This window comes from Giraffa tippelskirchi, chromosome 11, assembly GCF_054371585.1.
Source record: "Giraffa tippelskirchi isolate mGirTip1 chromosome 11, T2T-mGirTip1v1.2.pri, whole genome shotgun sequence".
Lineage (NCBI taxonomy): Eukaryota > Metazoa > Chordata > Mammalia > Artiodactyla > Giraffidae > Giraffa > Giraffa tippelskirchi.
The window spans coordinates 95,928,065-95,950,538 of NC_137285.1; the positions used below are offsets into that span (position 1 = coordinate 95,928,065).

At 38.0% G+C, this 22,474-nt stretch overlaps 1 protein-coding gene across 22 annotated transcripts in view; it reads right to left on the bottom strand.

Annotated features, from left to right (window-relative positions):
* ARHGAP20 (Rho GTPase activating protein 20) overlaps positions 1 to 22,474 on the bottom strand; it is a 189,752-nt gene that overhangs the window by 23,860 nt on the left and 143,418 nt on the right. For all 22 annotated transcript variants that reach the window (XM_081544162.1, XM_081544156.1, XM_081544157.1 and 19 more), the window contains 2 exons: positions 21,261 to 21,327; positions 18,722 to 18,910 (listed from right to left, as the gene is read on the bottom strand). In XM_081544162.1, coding sequence (XP_081400288.1) covers positions 18,722 to 18,910; positions 21,261 to 21,327 — 256 coding nt within the window. The remainder of the gene's footprint in view (positions 1 to 18,721; positions 18,911 to 21,260; positions 21,328 to 22,474) is intronic.

The following is a 22,474-nucleotide window of genomic DNA, read 5'->3' on the forward strand; positions in this document are numbered from 1 at the left end:
GGTGAAGGCAGCCATGAAATTAAAAGATGTTTGCTCCTTGGAAGAAAAGCTATGACCAACCTAGACAGCATATTAAAAAGCAGAGATATTACTTTGCCAACAAAGGTCCATCTTTGAGGTCCATCTAGTCAAAGCTATGGTTTTTCCAGTAGTCATGTATGGATGTGAGAGTTGGACCATAAAGAAAGTTGAGAGCCGATGAATTAATGCTTTTAAACTGTGGTGTTGGAGAAACTCTTGAGAGTCCCTTGGACTGCAAGGAGAACAAACCAGTCAATTGTAAAGGAAAATCAGTCCTGAATATTCATTGGAAGGACTGATGCTGAAACTGAAGCTCCAATACTTTGGCCACCTGCTGCAAAGAGCCGACTCACTGGAAAAGACCCTGATGGTGGGAAAGATTGAAGGCCAGAAGAAGGATGACACAGGATGAGACAGTTGGAGGCATCGCCAACTTGATGGACATGAATTTGAGCAAGCTCCGGAAATTGGTGATGGACAGGGAAGCCTGGTGTGCTGCAGTCCATGGGGTCGCAAAGAGTCAGACACGACTGAGCGACTGAACTGATTGATCAGTAGTTTAGGAAATTGAACTCATTCTTAAATCCAGAAATGGGTTCCTTTGTGAGAGCAATGTCAATCTGTGCAATTGTTGTTTAATATGTATGTTTATTTATGTTGAGTAGCTATACTCAGCCTAGTTTCCTCACATTTAATATGGTTTCACTATTTTGAAAACTATCAGATTTATTTTTTATCTTTTCGGTTTCACACACTTCTTAGGAAGAATGTTCTATCATAAAGTTATAAACTCAGCTATCCAATGAGTGTAGACAGAGGACAAAGTAGAAATTGAGTCTTGTACTTTATTATAAATGCTTTCAGCTACAGTCATACCTTTTATTATATACCACAGTCAATTTTAGAGTTCATGTTTCCTTTGGGACTGAGAGAAAAAAAATTTCATTAAAGTTTACTTCCTTGCAGAGCTTTTAATGCATAGCTCTTACTTTCTAAATGTCAAAGGCTGATGAAAAAACATGCAATTGTTTTAAAAAATATTATGATGATGTAAATATAGAGCAAATGAAATTCATGAATATACAGCTTTCCTAAACAATCCCAGCAAGAGTCAAGTTAGAGCCTCTTCATGCTTAAATGAACAAACTGAATATTAAAAATTGTAATTCTTAAAAGTTTGTGCTTATTGGTTATTAAAGAATAATAACCATAACAAAAACTCTTAATAAGAAATTTTAGCAAGATGGATATGTAGGAAGCTCTTGCATGCACCTCCTCCCATGGATACATTTTATCTAAAACTATACATGGAACAATTTCTTCTGAAAAGAATCTGCACACTGGTAAAGAGACCTTGTTACATGGGGCAAATGGAGGGAAACCACATCCTAGTGGGCAGAAAAGGCTGAAACATAATCTCATCATAAACCCCACCTGCAATACAACAACCCACAGTCTGGAGAGAACTCAAAACCCAGAGCTTCTCCAGAAGGAGTGAAGGGTTCTACCCCACATAGGTCACCTTAACTTTTAAGATCCAGTGTCTGAGAGATAACCCCCCAAAGCATCTCACTTAGAAGACCAACAAGTCTCATGCCCATGAGACATATAAAGGGTTTATGCTTAGGCTCACCCAACCCAGAGACCAGTGCAGAAGCAGCCCTTTGAAAAGCATCCAGACTTAATATGAAAGAGATTCATTTACTAATTTTAAAGCACTTGGTATGAGGGGCAGATGCCTGCTTGCATACTCCCTGGGACGGAGGCTGGTGGACACTATCTTCCTGTTCTCTCTCTACTTTGCTAAAGTCAGCAGCACCATCTTTCCCCCCGACCCCTTTCTGATTGGGTATCATCTTTTTCTTTTTCCTTTCCCCCTGTTTTCTCTTCTTTTCCTTTTTTTTTCAGTGAATGCCATCTGTGTACTCCCCATCTGTCCCACATCAGCCAGTGGGTACCATTTTTGAGCTCTTCTGCTGTACTCCAGTGGAGAAGGCAATAGCGACCCACTCCAGTACTCTTGCCTAGAGAATCCCATGGACAGAGGAGCCTGGTAGGCTGCAGTCCATGGGGTCGCGAAGAGTCAGACATGACTGAGCGACTTCACTTTCACTTTTCACTTTCATGCATTGGAGAAGGAAATGGCAACCTACTCCAGTATTCTTGCCTGGAGAATCCCAGGGATGGAGGAGCCTGGTGGGCTTCCATCTATGGGGTTGCACAGAGCCGGACACGACTGACGCGACTTAGTAGCAGCAGCAGCAGCTGTACTCCAGAGTACAGCTTTTATCTTCTGGAGAGGAGGTTCTTCACAACACTGGTGCTCTGGTTTTTACATTTGGTGACACGGTACTTGCAGCTGCCACTCAGAGAAAGACCTGTGATCACCTGGTCAGGGGGACTTGCATTCCTGGGTCCTACAGGACTATAACAATTACAGAGACAGTTCTTGGAAGACTACCATTTCCAGGGCATCGCACAGACAGCAGATTGAAACACACTCCCACTCTTTTTGTAAAAGAGGCTATTTGCTTGTCTAGGAACTTCAGCCTTGGGGAAAGGCAACAGGTCTGACACACACCTAGAGGGTGAGCAGGTGCTCTCAAAGGATGCAGCCGGGGACACCACCTTTGCACTTCCTCCTGTGTGACTAGAGTTCGCTAGTAACTCCCAGGAAGGACCTTATACACCCACCTGGAGACCCAATTTTTGTGACTGCTGCCTGGGGCCACCTCCAGATAGCCTGGCTCTGGGGGCCAGCAGGGCTTCTCCTTGCCTTCCTATAGAACTGCATACATTTGCATTCTTGAAAAGCTGCTGCATGAGGACTTGGTTTCCAATCAGCCTGAATCAAGCTGAGCTCTCCCCTTTGGGACACTGACTGATCTTGGCACGTGCTCAAGTACTGAGAGCTATTAAATATAAGATAGGCTTTTTGGATAATTACAGACAGTTGAGAGAAAACCAAGAGCTAGGACAGGGTTGAATGAAAAAGGTTCCTCTCTTACACAAAGCCAGCAGTTCAAGTGGAAGAGGTGGCTCTTTCATCCAGTGCATAGAAACCAGCACAGAATCAAGCAAAACAAAGAAAGGGAAATATGTTCCAAATGAAAGAACAAGATAAAACATCAGAAAAAAGTTAATGAACTGGAGATAAATAACTTACCTGATAAAAGGTTCAATAAATGATCACAAAGATGCTCACTAAACTTGGGAGAAGAATGGATAAACACAGTGAGAACTTAAAGATAGAAAACATTAAAAAGTTCCAAACAGAACTCACAGAACTGAAGAATTCAATAACTGAATTGAAAAATAACCAGTGGGGGTCAAAGGCAGGTTTGATGAAGTAGAAGAAAGGATCAGAGAACTTGAGACATGGCATAGAAACTCACCAAATCAGAGCAGCGAAAAGGAAAAAAAAGAATGAAAAATGGTGAAGACAGCTTAAAGGACTTATGGGACAACATAGAGTGCATTAGCCATCACATTATAGAGGTCTCAGAAAAAAATTAAAAAGGGAAAGAAAACTTATTTGAAGAAATAATGGCTGAAAACTGTCCTAAACTGGGGAAAGAAACAGACATTCAGATCTAGGAAGCCCAGACAGTTCCAAATAAGACGAACCCAGAGGTCTACACCAAGACACATTATATTAAAATGTCAAAAGGTAAAGACAAGGAGAGATCTTAAGAGCTGAAAGAGAAAAACAAGTTATTTTGTACAAGGAGACCCCATAAGACTATCAGCATATTTTTTAAAAGAAATTTTAAAGATCAGAAGGAAATAGTACACATATTCCAAGTGCTGAAAGATAAAAATTTCCAACCAAGAATACATTACCTACCAAAGTTATCATTCAGAATTGAAGGTGATAGAGGTTTCCAGCAAGCAAAAGATAAAGGAGTTCATCACCACTAAACCTACCATTTTCAGAAAAGATGTCAAAGGTATCTTTTTCAGCTGAACAGAAAGGGTGCTAATTAGTAACAAAATACATGAAAGCATAAATCTCATTGGTAGAGGCAAATATATAGTAATGGTAATGGTAGTGAATGAATTATTAATGTGAAGGTCAAAAGACAAAAATATTAAAAATAACTAGCTACAATGTTTAAGTAAGGGATTTACAAGATAAAAAAAGACATAAAATATGATATAAAAAAACAAAATGTGGGTTGAGGAGAGAATAAATAAGTAGAGATTTACAAAGTGTTCAAACACTGGTATCAACATAAACACTGTTATAAATACAAGTTGTTATGTGTAAGCTTGTGGCAAACAACAAGCAAAAACTTAAGGTAGATACACAAAAGATAATGACAAAGAAAGGAACCTGAAACTCATCAAACCACAAAGGAAATAGCCTGAGAAAAAATGAACAGAGGAACCACAAAACAGCCAGAAACACTAGAAATGGCAATAACATATCTATTAACAATTACTTTAAAGGTAAATGGACTAAATTCTTTGATCAAAAGACAGAGAGGGATTGATGAAAATAAAAAACAAGACCCACCTACATGCGCCTACAAGAGCCTCACTTCAGACCTAAGAGCAGCAGTAAATGAAATAAGAGACTACAAGACACTAGAAGAGATCAATGAAAATAAGAGCTGGTTGTTTGAAAAAATAAACCAAGCTGATACCGTTGGCCAGACTCAACAAGAGAGAGAGAACTAAAGTAAAAAAAAAAAAAAATCAGAAATGAAAGAGATGCAACTGACAACACAGAAATATACAGGATCATTAAGAGACTATTATCAACAATTATATGCCAACAAATTGGAAAACCTAGAACAAATGGATAAACTCTTAGAAACATGCAAACTTCCACGGCTGAATATAAACAGAAAATCTGAATAGGCTGATTATCAGTAGGGATACTCAATCAGTAATTTAAAAACCCCCTACAAATAAAAGTCCAGGACATGACAGCTTCACTGGTGAATTCTACCAAACCTTCAAAGAAGAATTAGTATCAATACTCTCCAAGTCTTCCAAAAGGTAGGAAATGAGAGAACACTACAAACTCATTTTCCAAGGCCATAATTACTCTGATACCAAAACCAGGCAAGGAAACCACAAGCAAAGAAAATTATAGGCCAATATCTCTGATCAACATATAGGTAAAAATTCTCAAAGAAATCATCAAATTGAATTCAACAATATATTAAAAAAATCAATGCCATAATCAAGTTGGATTTATTGCATGGATACAAGGATGATTCATATTCCACAAATCAATCAATGTGATACACCATATTAACAAAACAGAAGAAAAAAATTGTATGATTTTTCTTTGATCATATCAATAGATAGAAAAAGCACTTGACAAAATTCATCCATTTATTAATATGATTAAAATCCTCAAAAGAGTGGGACTAGAGGAAATGTACCCCAACACAACAAAAGTCATATATTAATATGACAGATAACATCATACTCAATGGTCAAAAGCCAAAAAGTTTTTCCTCTATGATTAGAATCAAGACAAGGATGTCCACTCTCATCATTTTTCTTCAACATGATATTGGAAGGCCTAGCCAAGCCAAGTAGGCAGGAAAAAAATGAAAGGTATCCAAACTGGAAAGGAAAAAGTAAAAATGCCACTATTTGTAGATAATATAATAATAGTATATACAGAAAACTTAAAAGATGCCACCAAAAAAACCTTAGAACTAATAAATGAATTCAGTCAATATGCAGGATATAAGACCAACATACATCTGCTGTGTTTCTATACACTAATAACAAACTATCAGAAAGTTTAATTAAGAAAATAATCCCATTGATAACTGCACCAAGAAGAATAAAATACTTAAAAATAAATTTAATCAAGAAGGTGAAAGACCAGTACACTGAAAACTAAGAAGGCACTGATGAAAAAAAAATTGAAGAAGACACAAATAAATGGAAAGATATTCCATGCTCATGGATTGGCAGAGTTACTATTGTTAAAATCTCCATACTTTCAAAGCAGTCTATAGACTCAATGAAGTCCCTATCAAAATTCCAATTGTGGTTTTCACAGTAATAGAACAATTCTAAAATTTGTACAGAATGATAAAAGACCCTAAAATAGACAAATCAATCTTGAGAAGGAACAAAGCGAGAGGCTTCATGCTTCCTAATTTCAAACTACATTATAGAGCTATAGTCATCAAAATAAAATGATATTGGCATAAAAACAGATACACAGATCAATGGAACAGCATAGACAGTCCAGAAATAAACATGTATACTTATGCTCAATTAATTTATGACAAAGGAGCCAAGAACATACAATGAGGAAAGGATAGCTTCTTCAGTAAGTCATGTTGGGAAAACTGGACAGCAACATGCAAAAACATAACTGGTCCATATCATATACAGAAATTAGCTCAAAATAGATCAAGACAGCATTTGCTCCAGGAGCTGGCTACTGGCTAGGTCAGGGCTGCATCCTGGGAATGTAGCTTACCTCATATACTTACCATCCATCAGCAATGCGGTGTCTTGGAAAGAATATGGTTTCTATAGTCAGAGCTGATTTCAGATTCTGGCGCTGCTACTTAGCTGAATAACCATCTTTCTTGATACCACAGCCTAGCTCCACCCAACTGTATACATGCTCCAGTGCTGGACACTTAACACCAAATAAGCAGCAAGAAAGGAACACAGCCCCACCCATCAGCTGACAGGCTGCCTAAAGTTGTACTAAGCTCACAGAAATCCCCAAATAACACCACCTGATGTGTCTCTGCCCATCAACGGGAAAAGACTCAGCACTAGCCACCAGAGCACAAGCACCAGTTCCTACCACCAGGAAGCCTACACAAGCCCTTGGAACAACCAACCTCTCCCACTAGAAGCAGGAGGAACTATGACCCTGTAGCCTGTAAAAAGGAAACCTCAAGCACAGTAAGTTAAACAATGAGAAGACAGAGAAATATGTTACAGCTGAAGCAGCAACGTAAAAACCCACAAGCGAAAAGGAAACAGGCAATCTATCTGAAAAATAATTCAGAGGAATGATAGTAAAGATGATCCAAAATCTGAGAAATAGAATGGAGAAAATACAAGAAATGTTTAACAATGACCTAGAAACACTAAAGAACAAACAAGCAATGATGAACAACACAATAACGGAAATTAAAAATACACTATGAGGAATCAATAGCAGAATAACTGAGAGAAGAATGGATAAGCGAGCTAGAAATAAAATGGTGGAAATAACTGCTTTGAAGCAGAATAAAGGAAAAAGAATGAAAAGAATTGAGCACAATCTCAGAGACCTCTGGGACAACATTAAACACACCAACAATTAAATTATATGGATCCCAGAAGGAGAGAAAGAGAAAGGGTCTGAGAAAATATTTGAAGAGATTATAGTAAAAAACTTCCCTAACATGGGAAAGGAAATAGTCAAGTCCAGGAAGCACAGGGAGTTCCATATAAGATAAACCCAAGGAGAAATAAGCTGAAACACATATTAATCAAACTGAAAAATTTAAATACAAAAAAATATTAAAAGCAGCAAGGCGAGGGTGGAATAATTTGAGAGAATAGCATTGAAACATGTATATTATCATATGTGAAATAGATCGCCAGTCCAGGTTTGATGCGTGAGACAGGGCACTCAGGGCCAGTGCACTGGGACGACCCTGAGGGATGGGATGGGGAGGTAGCTGGGAGGGGGCTTCAGGATGGGGGACACATACACGCCTATGGCTGATTTATGTCAATGTACGGCAAAAACCACTATAATACTGTACAGTAATTAGCCTCCAATTAAAATAAATAAATTTAAAAAATATAGGGGAATCTCCATAAGATTATCAGCTGATTTCCTAACAGAAACTTTGCCAGCCAGATAGGATATATTTAAAGTGATAGAAGGGAAAACCTACAACAAGATTACTCTACCCAGGAAGGCTCAGATTTGATGGAGAAATCAAAAGATTTAAAGACAAGTAAAAGCTAAGAGAATTCGGCATCACCAGACCAGCTTTGTAATAAATGTTAAAAGAACTTCTCTAGGCAGGAAGCACACAGAAGGAAAAAACCTACAAAAACAAATTCAAAACAACTAGGAAAATGGTAATAGGAATATACATATAATTACTTTAAATGTAAATGGATTAAATGCTCCAATGTAAAGATAAAGACAGGCTGAATGGATAAAAACAAGATCCATATATATGCTGCCCACAAGAGACCCACTTCAGATGTAGGAGAAATACCAGCTGAAAGTTAGGGGATGGAAAAAGATATTCCATGCAAATGGAAATCAAAACAAAGGTGAAGCAGCAATACTCATGTCACATAAAATAGACTTTAAAATAAAGACTGTCATAAGAGACAAGGAAGGACACTACATAATGATCAAGGGATCATTCCAAGAAGAAAATATAACAGTTATAAATATTTAATGCACCTATTGTAGGAGCCCTTTAATATATAAGGCAAATGCTAACATCCATAAAAGGGGGACATCAACAGTAACACACTAATAGTGGGGAACTTTAACACTCCACTGACACCAATGGATAGATCATTCAGACAGAAAATTATTAAGAAAACCCAAGCTTTAAAAGACACATTAGACTAGATAGACTTAATTGATAGTTACAGGACATTCCATCTACAAGCAGCAGAATACATTTTGTTCTCAAGTGAACATGAAATATTCTTCAGGACAGATCAATCTTGGGTCACAAATCAAGCCTCAGTACATTAAAAAAAACCAAAGCATATCTGTAATTGTAATTGAAACTTCATAGCATATCCAAGCACGATGCTATAACATTAGAAATCACATACAAAAAAAAAACCTTCAAAAAACACAAACATGTGGGGGCTAGACAATATGCAACTAAATAACCAAGAGATCACTGAAGAAATGAAAGAGGAAATTAAAAAATCAGTTCAGTTCAGTCACTCAGTCATGTCTGACCCTTTGCGACCCCATGGACTGCAGCATGCCAGACTTCCCTGCCATCACCAACTCCCAGAGCTTGCTCAAACTCATGTCCACCAAGTCCATGATGCCATTCAACCAAATCATCCTCTGTCTTTCCCTTCTCCTCCTGCCTTTAATCTTTCTCAGCATCAGGGTCTTTTCCAATGAGTCAGTTCTTCACATCAGGTGGCCAAATACTGGAGTTTCAGCTTCAGCAACAGTCCTTCCAATGAATATTCAGGGTTGATTTCCTTTAGGATTGACTGGTTTGATCTCCTTGCTGTCCCAGGGACTCTCAAGAGTCTTCTCCAGCACCACAGTTCAGAAACATCAGTTCTTTGGTGCTCAGCTTTCTTTATAGTCCAACTCTCATATCCATACATGACCACTGGAAAAACCATAGCTTTGACTAGACAGACCTTTGTTGGCAAAGTAATGTCTTTGCTTTTTAATATGCTGTCTAGGTCTGTCATAGCTTTTTGTCCAAGGAGCAAGCATATTTTAATTTCATGGCTGCAGTCACTATCTGCAGTGATTTTGGAGCCCAAGAAAATAAAGTCTGCCACTGTTTCCATTATTTCCCCATCTATTTGCCACGAAGTGATGGGACCGGATGCCACAAACTGGAGAACAATTATACCAAAGAAGTTCTAGTACTGTTGTAAAAGTTCTAGGGCCCACAACAGAGTTCCCAACCTGGGGATCTGGTAAACGGACTGAGAACCCCCAGGGAATTTGACTTTGAAGGCCAGTAAGATTTGATTACAGAACTTCCACCAGACAGGGGAAATAGACTCTTGGATGGCACAAACAAAACCTTGTGCACAGCAGGACCCAGGAGAAGGACCAGTGACCCCACAAGAGACTGAGCCAGACATGCCTGTGAGTGTCCAGGAGTCTCTGGCAGAGGCGTGGGTTGACACTGGCCTGCTATGGGGTCAGGGGCACTGAATACAACAGTCATGGGAGTGCGGTGTGCTGGCATAAGTCCTTTTGAAGGAGGTCACCATTACCAACATTACCTCTACCAAACACAGGCCAACAGGGAGGGAACACAGCTCCACCCATCAACAGGAAATTGGATTAAAGATTTACGGAGCATGGCCCTGCCCATCCAAGCCAGACCCAGATTCCCCTACAGCCAGTCTCTCCCATCAGGAAGCTTCCACAAGTCTCTTATTCTTATCCTTCAGAGGGCAGACAGAATGAAAACCACAATCACAGAAAACTAATCAAACTGATCACAGCCTTGTCTAACTCAATGAAACTATGAGCCATGCCGTTTAGGGCCACCCAAGATGGATGGGTCACAGTGGAGAGTTCTGACAAAATGTGGTCCACTGGAGAAGGGAATGGTAAACTCCTTCAGTATTCTTGCCTTGAGAACCTCATGAACAGTATGAAAAGGCAAAAAGATATGACACTGAAAGATGAACTCCCCAGGTCAGTAGGTACCCAATATGCTACTGGAGAAGAGTGGAGAAATAGTTCAGGAAAGAATGGAAAGGCTGAGCCAAAGTGAAAACAATGCTCAGTTATGGATGTGACTGGTGACGGAAGTGAAGTCCAATGCTGAAAGAACAATATTGCATAGGAACCTGGAATGTTAGGTCCATGAATCAAGGTAAATTGGAAATGGTCAAACAGGAGATGCAAGAGTGAACTTCGATATTTTAGGAATCAGTGAACTAAAATGGACTGGAATGGGTGAATTTAATTCAGATGTCCATTATATCTACTACCATGGGCAAGAATCCCTTAGAAGAACTAGAATGGCCCTCATAGTCACGAGAGAGTCTGAAATGCAGTGAAAGTGAAAGTTGCTCAGTCATGTCTGACTCTTTGTGACCCTATGGACTATAGAGTTGATGGAATTCTCCAGGCCAAATACTGGAGTGGGTAGCTGTTCCATTCTCCAGGGGATCTTTCCGACCCAGGGATCGAACCCAGGTCTCCCACATTGCAGGCGGATTCTTTACCAGCTGAGCCACAAGAGAAACCCAAGAATACTGGAGTGGGTAGCTTATCCCTTCTCCAGCAGATCTTCCTGACCCAGGAATTGAACCAGGGTCTCTTGCATTGCAGGTGGACTCTTTATCAACTGAGCTATCAGGGAAGCCCTGCATTTCGGAGGGCTTGGGTGCAGTCTCAAAAACAACAGAATGATCTCTGTTCATTTCCAAGGCAAATAATTCAATATCACAGTAATCCAAGTCTAAGCTCCAACCACTAATGCTGAAGAAGCTGAAGTTGAATGGCTCTATGATGACCCACAAGACGTTCTAGAATGAACACCAAAAAAAGATGTCCTTTTCACCATAGGTGACTGGAATGCAAAAGTAGGAAGTCAAGAGATACTTAAATACTAACAGGCAGGTTTGGCCTTGGAGTACGAAATCAAACAGGGCAAAGGCTAACAGAGTTTTGCCAAGAGAATGCACTGGTCATAGCTAACACCCTCTTCCACCAACACAAGAGATCACTCTATACATGGACACCACCAGATGGTCAATATCAAAATCAGACTGATTATATTCTTTGCAGTCAAAGATGGAGAAGTTCTATACAGTCAGCAAAAACGAGACCAGGAGCTGACTGTGGTTCAGATCATGAACTCCTTATTGTCAAATTCAGACTTAAATTGAAGAAAGCAGGGAAAACCACTAACCATTCAGGTATGACCTAAATCAAATACTTTACAATTATACAGTGGAAGTGACAAATAGATTTAAGGGATTAGGTCTGATAGACAAGAGTGCCTGAAGAACTACGGACAGAGGTTCCTAACATTATACAGGAGGTGGTGTGATCAAAACCATCCCCAAGAATAAAAAATACCTAGTAACAAATGACAACAAAAACATGATGACCCAAAACCTCTAGGATTCAGCAAAAGCAGTTCTAAGAGGGAAGTTCATATATATATATAAATATATATATATTTATATATTTATATATTTATTTTTAATTGGAGGGAAATTGCTTTCAAAGTTGTGTTGGTTTCTATTGTATAACAACAGAATTAGCTATAATTATACATTTTTCCCCCTCCCTGTCGAGCCTTCCTCTTCTCCCCCCATCCCACCCCTTTGGCTCATCACAGAGTGCCAGGCTGGGTTCCCTGTGTTATATAGTAACTTACTTTCTAAGAGGGAAGTTTATAGCAATACAATCCTACTGCAAGAAGCTAGAAAAATATCAAATAAACAACCTAACCTTACACCTAAAGCAACTAGAAAAAGAAGAATAAACAAAACCCAAAGTTAGTAGAAGGAAGAAATCATAAAGATCAGAGTAGAAATAAATGACATAAAGAAAACAATAGCACTGATCAATGAAACTAAAAGTTGTTTCTTTGAGAAGATACGATACAAAAACCTTTAACTAGACTCATCAAGGAAAAAAGAAAGAGGTCTCAAATCAATAAAATTAGATATGAAAAAGGAGAAGGTACAACTGACAATGCAAAAATACAAAGGATCATGAGATTTCTTCAAGCAACTATATGCCAATAAAAAGGACAACCTGGAAGAAATGGACAAATTTTTAGAAAGGTACAGTCTCCCAAGACTGAACCAAGGAAGAAACAGAATATATGAACAGACCAATCAAAGTAATGAAATTGGATCTGTGATTAAAAATATTCAAACAAATGAAAGTTTAGGATGAGATAGCTTCATAGGCAAATATTCTACCATTTAGAGAAGAGCTAACACCTATCTGTCTCAAACTCTTCTAAAATGCTGCAGAGGGTGGAATATTTCCAAACTCATTGGACAAGGCTACCATCACCATAATAATATTAAAATCATACAAAGAAATGGATAAGAAAGCTGTGGTACATATACACAATGGAATATTACTCAGCCATTAAAAAGAATCCAGTTGAATCAGTTCTAATGAGGTGGATGAAACTGGAGTTTATTATACAGAGTGAAGTAAGTCAGAAAGAAAAACACCAATACAGTATACTAATGTGTATATATGGAATTTAGAAAGATGGTAACAATGACCCTATATGCGAGACAGCAAAAGAGACACAGATGTATAGAACAGTCTTTTGGACTCTGTGGGAGAAGGCGAGGGTGGGATGATTTGGGAGAATGGCATTGAAACATGTATATTAGCATACATGAAACAGATCGCCAGTCCAGGTTTGAAGCATGAGACAGGGTGCTCAGGGCCGGAGCACTGGGATGACCCTGAGGGATGGGATGGGGAGGTAGCTGGAAGGGGGCTTCAGGATGGGGAACACATGTACACTCATGGCTGATTCATGTCAATGTATGGCAAAAACCACTACAATATTGTACAGTAATTAGCCTCCAATTAAAATAAATAAATTAAAAAAAATAAAATCATACAAAGATTATCACAGAAAAAGGAAATTATAGACCAGTATTACTGATGAACACAGATGCAAAATTCTCAACAAAATACTAGTAAATCAAATCCAACAACACATTAAGAGGATCATCTATCATGATCAAGGGTATGATTTATCCCAGGGATACAAGGATTCTTCAATGTATACAAATCAATGTGATACATCACCATCAACAAGTTGAAGAATAAAAACCATATGATCATCTCAACAGATGCAAAAAAAGCTTTTGAGAAGATTCAACACCCATTTATGATAAATACTCTCCAGAAAGTGGAAAGGAACCTATCTCAACATAATAAAGGCCATATATGACAAACCTACAGCAAACATTATTCTCAATGGTGAAAAATTGAAAGTATTTTCCCTAAGATCTGGAACAAGACAAGGATCTTCACTCACCACTATTATTCAACACAGTCTTGGAAGACATAGCCATGGCAATCACAGAAGAAAAAGAAAGAGAAGGAATCAAAATTGGAAAAGAGGAAGTAAAACTACCTACACTGTTTGTAGATGACATGATACTATAAATAGAAAATCCTAAAGATAGCACCAGAGAACTATGAGAGCGATTAAATTTATGGGATATAAAATTAATACACAGAAATCTCTTGCATTTCTATACACTAGCAACAAAAGATCAGAAAGAGAAATTAAGGAAACAATCCCATTTATCACTGCAACCAATGAACAAAATACCTAGGAATAAACCTACCTAAGGAGGCAAAAGACCTGTATGCAGAAAACTATAAGATACTGATGAAAGAAATCAAAGATGACACACACAGATGTAGAGATAAAAGAATCAATATTGTGAAAATGACTATACTATCCAAAAGAATATTCAAATTCAATGCAATCCCTATCAAATTACCAACAGCATTTTTCACAGAACTAGAACAGAAGGTTTTACAGTTTGTATGGAAACGTGACCCTCAAAAGCCAAAGCAGTCTTAAGAAAGAAAAATGGAGCTGGAGAAATCAGGCTTGCTGACTTCAGACTATACTACATGGTTACAGTCATCAAGACAGTATGGTACTGGCAAGAAAACAGAAATACAGACCAACAGAACAAGATAGAAAGCCCAGAGATAAACCCACACAGCAATGGTCCTCTAATCTATGACAAAGGAGGACAGAATATACAAAAGATAAAAGACAGCTTCTTCAATAAGTGGTACTGGGAAAACTGGAGAGTTACATGTAAAAGAATGCAATTAGAACACTCCTTAACATCATATACAAAAATAAAATGGATTAAAGACCTGATGTAAGGCCAGACACTATAAAACTCTTAGAGGAAAACAGGCAGAACACCCTTTGACATAAATTACAGCAAAACCTTTTTTGACCCACCTCCTACAGTAATGAAAATAAAAACAAAAATAAACAAATGGGACCTAGGTATATTGAAAAGCATTTGCACAGCAAAGGGAGCCAAAAACAAGACAAAAAGACAACTCTTAGAATGGGAGAAAACATTTGCAAATGAAGAAACTGATGAGGGATTAATCTCCAAAATATACAAGCAACTCAATTCAGCTCAATATAAAAAAACAAACAACCCAGTCAAAAAATGGGTACAAGGTCTAAACAGACATTTCTCCAAAGAAGACATACAGATAGCCACCGAACACATGGAAAGATGCTCAACATCACTAATTATTAGAGAAATGCAAATCAAAACTACAAAGAGTTGTCACCTCACACTGGTTAGAATGGCTATCATCACAAAATCTATAAACAATACATGCTGGAGAGGGTATGGAGAAAAGGGAAGCCTCTTGCACTGTTGGTGGAAATGTAAATTGATACAGCCACTATGGAGAACAGTATAGAAGTTCCTTAAAACACTAAAAATATAACTACCACGTGACCTAGCAATTCCACTACTGTGCATATGTCTGGAGAAAACCATAATTCAAAAAGACACTTGCGCCCCAATGTTCATTGCAGCACTGTTTGCAATAGACAGGACAGGGAAGAAACCTAGATGTCCACCCAGAGAGAAATGGATAAAGAAGATAAGGTGCATATATACAAAGGAATGTCGCTCAGTGCTTAGTCGCTCAATATCCGACGCTTTGTGACCTCCAAGACTGTAGCCCACCAGGCTCCTCTGTCCATGGAGATTCTCCAGGCAAGAATACTGGAGTGGGTTGCCGTGCCCTCCTCCAGAGGACCTTCCCAACCCAGGGATCAAACCCAGGTCTCCCACAATGCAGGTGGATTCTTTATTGTCTGAGTCACCAGGGAAGCCCATGAATACTGGAATGGGTAGCCTATTCCTTTTCCAGGGGATCTTTCCAACCCAGGGATTGAACGGGGGTCTCCTGCACTGAAGGTGGATTCTTTACCAGCTGAGCTACCAATGGAATATTACTCAGGAATAAATAGGAACACAACTGGGTCATTTGTAGAGATGTGGATGGACTAGAGACTGTCATACAGGATGAAGTATGTCAGAAAGTGTAAAACAAATATTGTATATTAATACATATAAGTGAAATCTGAAGAAATTGGTATAGATGATCTTATTTAAGCAGAAATAAAAACATAGATGTCAGGCATAAATTATGGATACCAAGGGGGAAGGTTGAGTGTGATGAACTGGGAGATTGGGATTGACATATATAAACTATTGATACTATGTATAAAATAGATAACTAATGAGAATCTATAACTCTACTCAATGCTCTGTGGTGATGTAAATGGGAAAGAAATCCAAAAAAGAGGGGACATATGTATATGTATAGCTGATTCACTTTGTTGTACAGTAGAAACTAATACAACAATGCAAAGCAACTGTACTCCAATAAAAATTTAAAAAATTATATGATTGTAGAATGATATGTTAGTATTTGGCAATACCTATGTGTGTGAAAAGGTATTTTCAAACATCATGAAATATATAAAATATCATTACAGATCAGAATATTTTACATTTAATTATAATGTGTGCTGTGCTTAGTCGCTCAGTCTTGTCTGACTCTTTGTGACCCCATGGACTACGCCTGCCATGTAAGAATACTGTCCAGACAAGAACACTGAAGTGGGTTGCCATGCCCTTCTCCAGGGGATCTTCCCAACCTGGAATACTAATTTTGAACCCCAATTAAGTGAAATGTTATTTCCCCAAAAGAATTCTTTTCATTAGTATATCGGTATTACATAAAATTGTACCCAATTATGGGCTTCCTAGGTGGGACAGTGGTAAAGAATCCACCTGCCAATGCAGAAGACAATGGTTCAATCCCTGGGTAGGGAAGATCCCCTGGAGGAGGAAATGGCAACATTCTCCAGTATCCTTGCCTGGAAAATCCCATGGACAGAGAAGAACAGCAGGTTATAGTACACGGGGTCGCAAAGATTGGACACGGCTGAATGGGCATGCACATACTCAATTATTACTACATATTGAATATCATCCATAAAAATTTTGTGGAAATTTGTTTTCTCTCTTGTTATGTTAAGCACCTATATGATATTCTCAGTTTTGTCTGCTGACTTGTAAATTTTACTACCCGGTCCTTTACAGAGAAAATCTGTTCATCTCTGATCTAAGTTAGTGGTTTCCAAAGTGGTTGTTCTCAAAATCCTCTGTATAAAAAAAAATACAAAACTGGTTCACATATTAATTGTTTAGCTATACAGGTAGTTGCCACCATTGGTCTATAGTTACTCGATTTATTAGGAATCATTTTACAGCTGCAACCATTATTATCTTAACCTTTAACAGGGAGAAACAGGATTAATAAGTAAAGGATGCTTATAATTAATTAATCAAATTGTTGGCAAAATTGAGTAAAACTGTCAGGATTCTTGACTCCTGATTATTTTGGTCCAATTAGTTAAAATACACTTATTTGATTAACAAGGTACCCACAGAAACAGTTTTGAAAAACATGGGTAATAAAGATAGAAGAGTAAAATAGTATTCTCAGCTTAGATATAAAGGCAACATTCCTTTTGTAACTTTAATAAGCACTAACAACAGACCTATTAATAAATTCATTCAACAAATATTTATTGGACACTTTTTTATGTATGTAGAAACTGTTCCAGGTGCTGGGAATATAGCAGTAAACAAAACAGACCAAACTCTCCACCTTCAAGGAGCTCATATTTTAGAGGTTAGAAAACTGTATCATGTTATAATACCCCTTCAAAATGGCCCAAAGATGTGAGTAAACAGCCTTAGAGTTCAAAACCTCAATTTATCACTGCTGGAGGGAGGAGGACTGGGGCAAATGCAAGATCAGTTTTTATATAAAGCTGCTATCAGCAAAATTAGGGCTTCCCAGGTGGCGCAGTGGTAAACAATCTGCCTGCCAGCGCAGGAGACATGGGCTGGATCCCTGGGTTGGGAAGATCCCCTGGAGTAGGAAATGGCAATCCACCTCTAATATTCTTGCCTAGAAAAGTCTATGGACAGAGGAGCCTGGTGGGCTACAGTCTATGGGGTCGCGAAGAGGTGGATACAACTGAGCCTGCCTGCACGCAATGTCAGCAATATTAAGGAGTTCTAGACCAATGACTTGAATGAAGTATAAAATCTAAGGCTAGGTCATCAACAGAAAGGGACAGGGTTGGATACGCATGTGTTGGGGGATGGGTATAAAACAGCCACTGTTCACTGGTTTCTCCAGTTTTTTCAAACCAACAAAAGCAGCTACAAAAATTCAGCACCAATTTTCCACTACCCAACTCAACACTTTTTGGCATGATATATTTTCTTCTATTTTTTTTCACAATCTTACGTTCAGACTGAGGTGTAAAGCTCAAACTTGAGTTAGAGTAGATTAATGATGGTCCTCCTATGTTGAATATCATTTTTACCATTCTGGAGGCTTAACTATGGGGTGGATAAGGGATGGCTATGTTCAGAGGGATTAGCAGAATACCAAGAGATTTCTGTGGAAATCGTTGTAATCTTTACATACCTATCAGTAGCAGGATCCAGGTAGGGCATTAGAGTCTCCTGACACGCATCACTGACAGCCTCCTTTTTATAATGTGACCATTTGGGGGAACACACAGTGCAATGTATTACAGTACAAAGAAAGCATTGAAGTACCTGCAGCATTGCCTGGTGCCTTTGACTCTGCAGTGGACATAAGGTTAAAGGGGAAAGAACAGCGAAGAAAGAAGGAACAGATTCTACTGCAGTTATTAGCTGCTGATTACAAGTCAGTCAGGCCTACCACTGATTTCTAAAACTATCATCTAAAACTCCATCTTTCCTTCAAAACACTTCGCAAATTTAAAAGAAAAAATATTTCATCTGGCTGAAAGGCAAAGAACTTTTTTTGCTTTCAGGAATGAAAAGTTTTGCTAAAAAAGGCTCTATGAGGGAGCAGAAAACTCACCACTCAGCTGCTGGGTCACAGCCAGGCGGCTGGGCTTCAGGATGAACTGACACTGCATCTCTCGGGGCAGCTGTTCCATGAGGAAGGGCTCTTGGAAGTTGGAGGGTGTCGGGGAGTCCTTTGATCCCTGTGTCAGAAGTGCAGTGTCTCGAAGATGGCTCATTTTAATTCCATAGGGATATTCATGCCCTACACAGAGAAAAAAAGTCTAAATGCAGACTTTAGGCAGACTGACACTGTGAATGTGTGTGCTAAATACTGGAATGTACTGCAATTTGCTCCTGGGACTTTTGGTATAAAGAATCCTTTTGTTGACTTAATGATCACCATGCACACTCTTACAGCTGGAGACCAGTGCATAATGCAGGTGGCCCAACCAGTGTAGTTTATTTTTGGAGAGTGGAGCGAAAAAAGCAAAGAGAAAAAAACGTCTTTAAAGAGTATCTTGTTTGGGAATGCACAGATTAGTCTGTGAGTTGCATAATGTTGACTTCTCCTATGCTTACATCTGCAAACGTATTTAAAGGCACTCTAGTTTCTCCTTTGACATTAACTGTACTCTGTAAATCTTCAGTCAATCCTTGACCTCTCTCAGCCTTATATCCATGACTTAAAATATTTACCCTACTATCACATAGCATTGTAAGGATCAAATAAGTAAACCTTAGTAATTAATATTTTTTTAAATAACAAGGGCAAAAACTACATATTTCAGGCATCACTATTATTACTATTATTCAGCACAAGATATCTTTCTGAAAAAGACATTCTATACTTTTTATTAGTTATATAATTAGTCACTCAATAGCGAAAGGACTGGTTTGTTTGATTTATGTTTCCCTCCCACTACTGCGCTCTGAGGTTGTTATTCAAAGGCAAGAATTAGAAGGAAGACTGCAGGGTATTAGAAACACAGAGACAAGATTCAAAAAGTAATTTTCAAACTAGAAAAACTAAACTCTACGTCGACTCTGCATCTGACTGCAAGGTGATTTTTTTGTTCTTTAGTACTTTTAAGCAGCTGCATTTTTTAAATTATTCCTCAAGTACCATTGTGTTGTAGATCTAGTTTACTTTTTAAAGAGTAAATTCTCTTGTATCCTTTATTTCTCACTGAATGTAACTCAGTGAACTCCTTCTCCATCTGGCATAGGCATACAATGTCAGTGCTCCATTAACATCAAGTACTACAGCAAATTTCAGAGATTAAGGCAAAAAAAAAGGACTTTCTATGATAGCAATAAAGCCAAGTCAATTTATCAAAACAGCCAATAGCTAATATACAATTGAAGTCTGCAAGGCATGTTAAAATATGAAGTGGAGAACTGTTGCTAAGTGACAATCATGTTTCATGTCCCATGGTGTTGTTAGCGAGAGTAAGAAATGAAGCTTAAAGCTGTTCTAAGCCTGAGAGTTACCATTTATACAGTTTTAATTAAATTAATATATTTTATTACAATAATTATTTTAAGTACTCAGTTGGTTTTTAATCCCAGCTTTAATTTTTGCTTACTGACTTTTATAAAATGTCAACATTAAGGAACTGGAAATGCAATGAATTTTTTGTCCCCAGCTACGCGCATAACGACTTAAGTCTGAGAACATACATTTCATAGAAAAGTTTGACTTTAGATTACTCAGATTGTTTGAAACCTGAATTACACAGTAGTTATCTCACAGGTAAATGAAAGGATACCATGAGATAACTCATATGTTATGCTTTGCACAATGTCTGGTAGACAGTAAGCATTTAAAAATTATTAACAGAACTCTCATCAACAATGGTTATCATCTCAAGATCTGCTACAGATGCTGTCCCTTAATCTAATTGGGTTTTTTTGTTAACCACACTGAATGGCCTCACTTATCAAAAATATTTTTTAGTGAAATCAGTTTAAATGAGGTGAGGTGATAAATCATTTATCAATGATTCTTCAAAACAAATGCTGGAAAATTTGACTACAGAAACAGCAAAGTAGTTAGTAAAGTAGTAGTTACTGCTAAGTTAGTCAATGAGGATATTTAGGAATCTAAATGGTTTAATTTCATTGTCTTTATGATGCCTAGGAAAGTTCCTGGTGCAGGGCAGATGTTAAACGCTCACTGACAGACTGAGGCATGATTGGGTCATAGATAGTCTTCCACAGAGGCAAGTAGTAGGTTGGAAAGGGAACAGAAAATTAAAAATCTAAACATGAAAAATAAATATATAGGGAAAAGGAATAACAACATATATTGCTTTTTTCAGAAAAAATTTTTAAAACGTTGACAAGATAGTTCTCTTTGTAAAGAAAAAAAAAAGAGGAAAATTCACATTTCTCTTTCCAACTATGTCGTTAGCTGCTCGAATAAAGAGATATCATTTGTCTGGCACATAGGAAATATTTGATAGGCATCTATTAAATTAACACATGAATATTAGAGAAGGTTTAATATTTAATAGTATTTAAGTTTAGGACTATATGGTAAATTTGCTGAGACATTTAGAATTATAATTAACTCACAATCAATTCTATCTTAGATCTTCACAGAAACTTACCAATAAGTGGGTATGGTGCCTCTTCTTTTCCAGAATTGACCCATAACTGGTACTCTCTGTCAGAGCCCTTGGAGATAAAAGAATTAACAAGAATTCTTCACATTTGGTAAATGAATGAGAATACATTTGTTTGGCATTTTTATGTTTTGCAAAAAAAAAGGGGGGCAATACAAATGCTTTTAGGCTTTATAGCAGGTGGATATGGCTTTTGAAGATGGTACTGCTGATTCTATGACCCATCTCTCCCTCTCTAAACCCTAACAGAGGACTCATTTTTACCTAGGGATGACTAGGGATTCACCAACTGTAACAGAATCAGGCCCTCACTATTATGGATAGCCCACAGAATATGAAATCATATATATGCTCTTCAACAAAGTAAGAAGAAACTTCTTGGTTTTCTGAAAGGTTAACCGATCTTCTTCAGAGTTCTAACTTCTGCTTCTCTGAACTTCTCAAAGAATATTGGATTTAATCTACAACATGCCCCTGCAAAGACAACTCTGTTATCCAGAAAGCTACAACCCTGCTGTGTCTGTGATGAAAAAGTAAAATCTCAAAGGCTGACTATTAGTTTAGCTGCTTCTGAGTGGAAGGAGAAGAATGACCACGGGGCTTTGAGGAGAGAGACAGGTGGCTGGCACAGTCTACACTGGCTTTACTTTGGGCAAGTCCAGTCCTGGGGACAGAAAGGACAAGACTTCTGGCTAGAGAATAGGCCCAGTTATGGGGAACAATGAAACTGTTCACTAGCAGAATTACAACCCAGCAATATTTAAAATCCCACTTGAAAGAAACAATATTAAATTATACAGACTTTGCTGTATCCTTTAGAAGAGGATAAAGCAAAAATGTTTTAAATGAAACTAGAACAGATGGGCAATATTTAATATTTTTACCTTTAACTTCTAATTAAAAATCATGGCCCCAACCTTACAATGGAGGATCCTGGCTAAGAGATTACATCTCCCAGTGCCCTCCCCTACTCCATCATGTCCTTCACTGTCTCCTAGTCAAAAAACTCTATTGCAAACAGGAAGAGCAATTTAGTAAAAATCCTTTCTTTTTTTGTAGTGTTTGAAAACACTTTAATAATCCCTTACAACCTAACGACCAAATAGCCTCAATTCCTAATTATACTGAACAGAAATATTTTTGGTGTGATGAGACCGATCACTTTATCCAGAAGAAAAGCATAAATAAGAAAACAAATG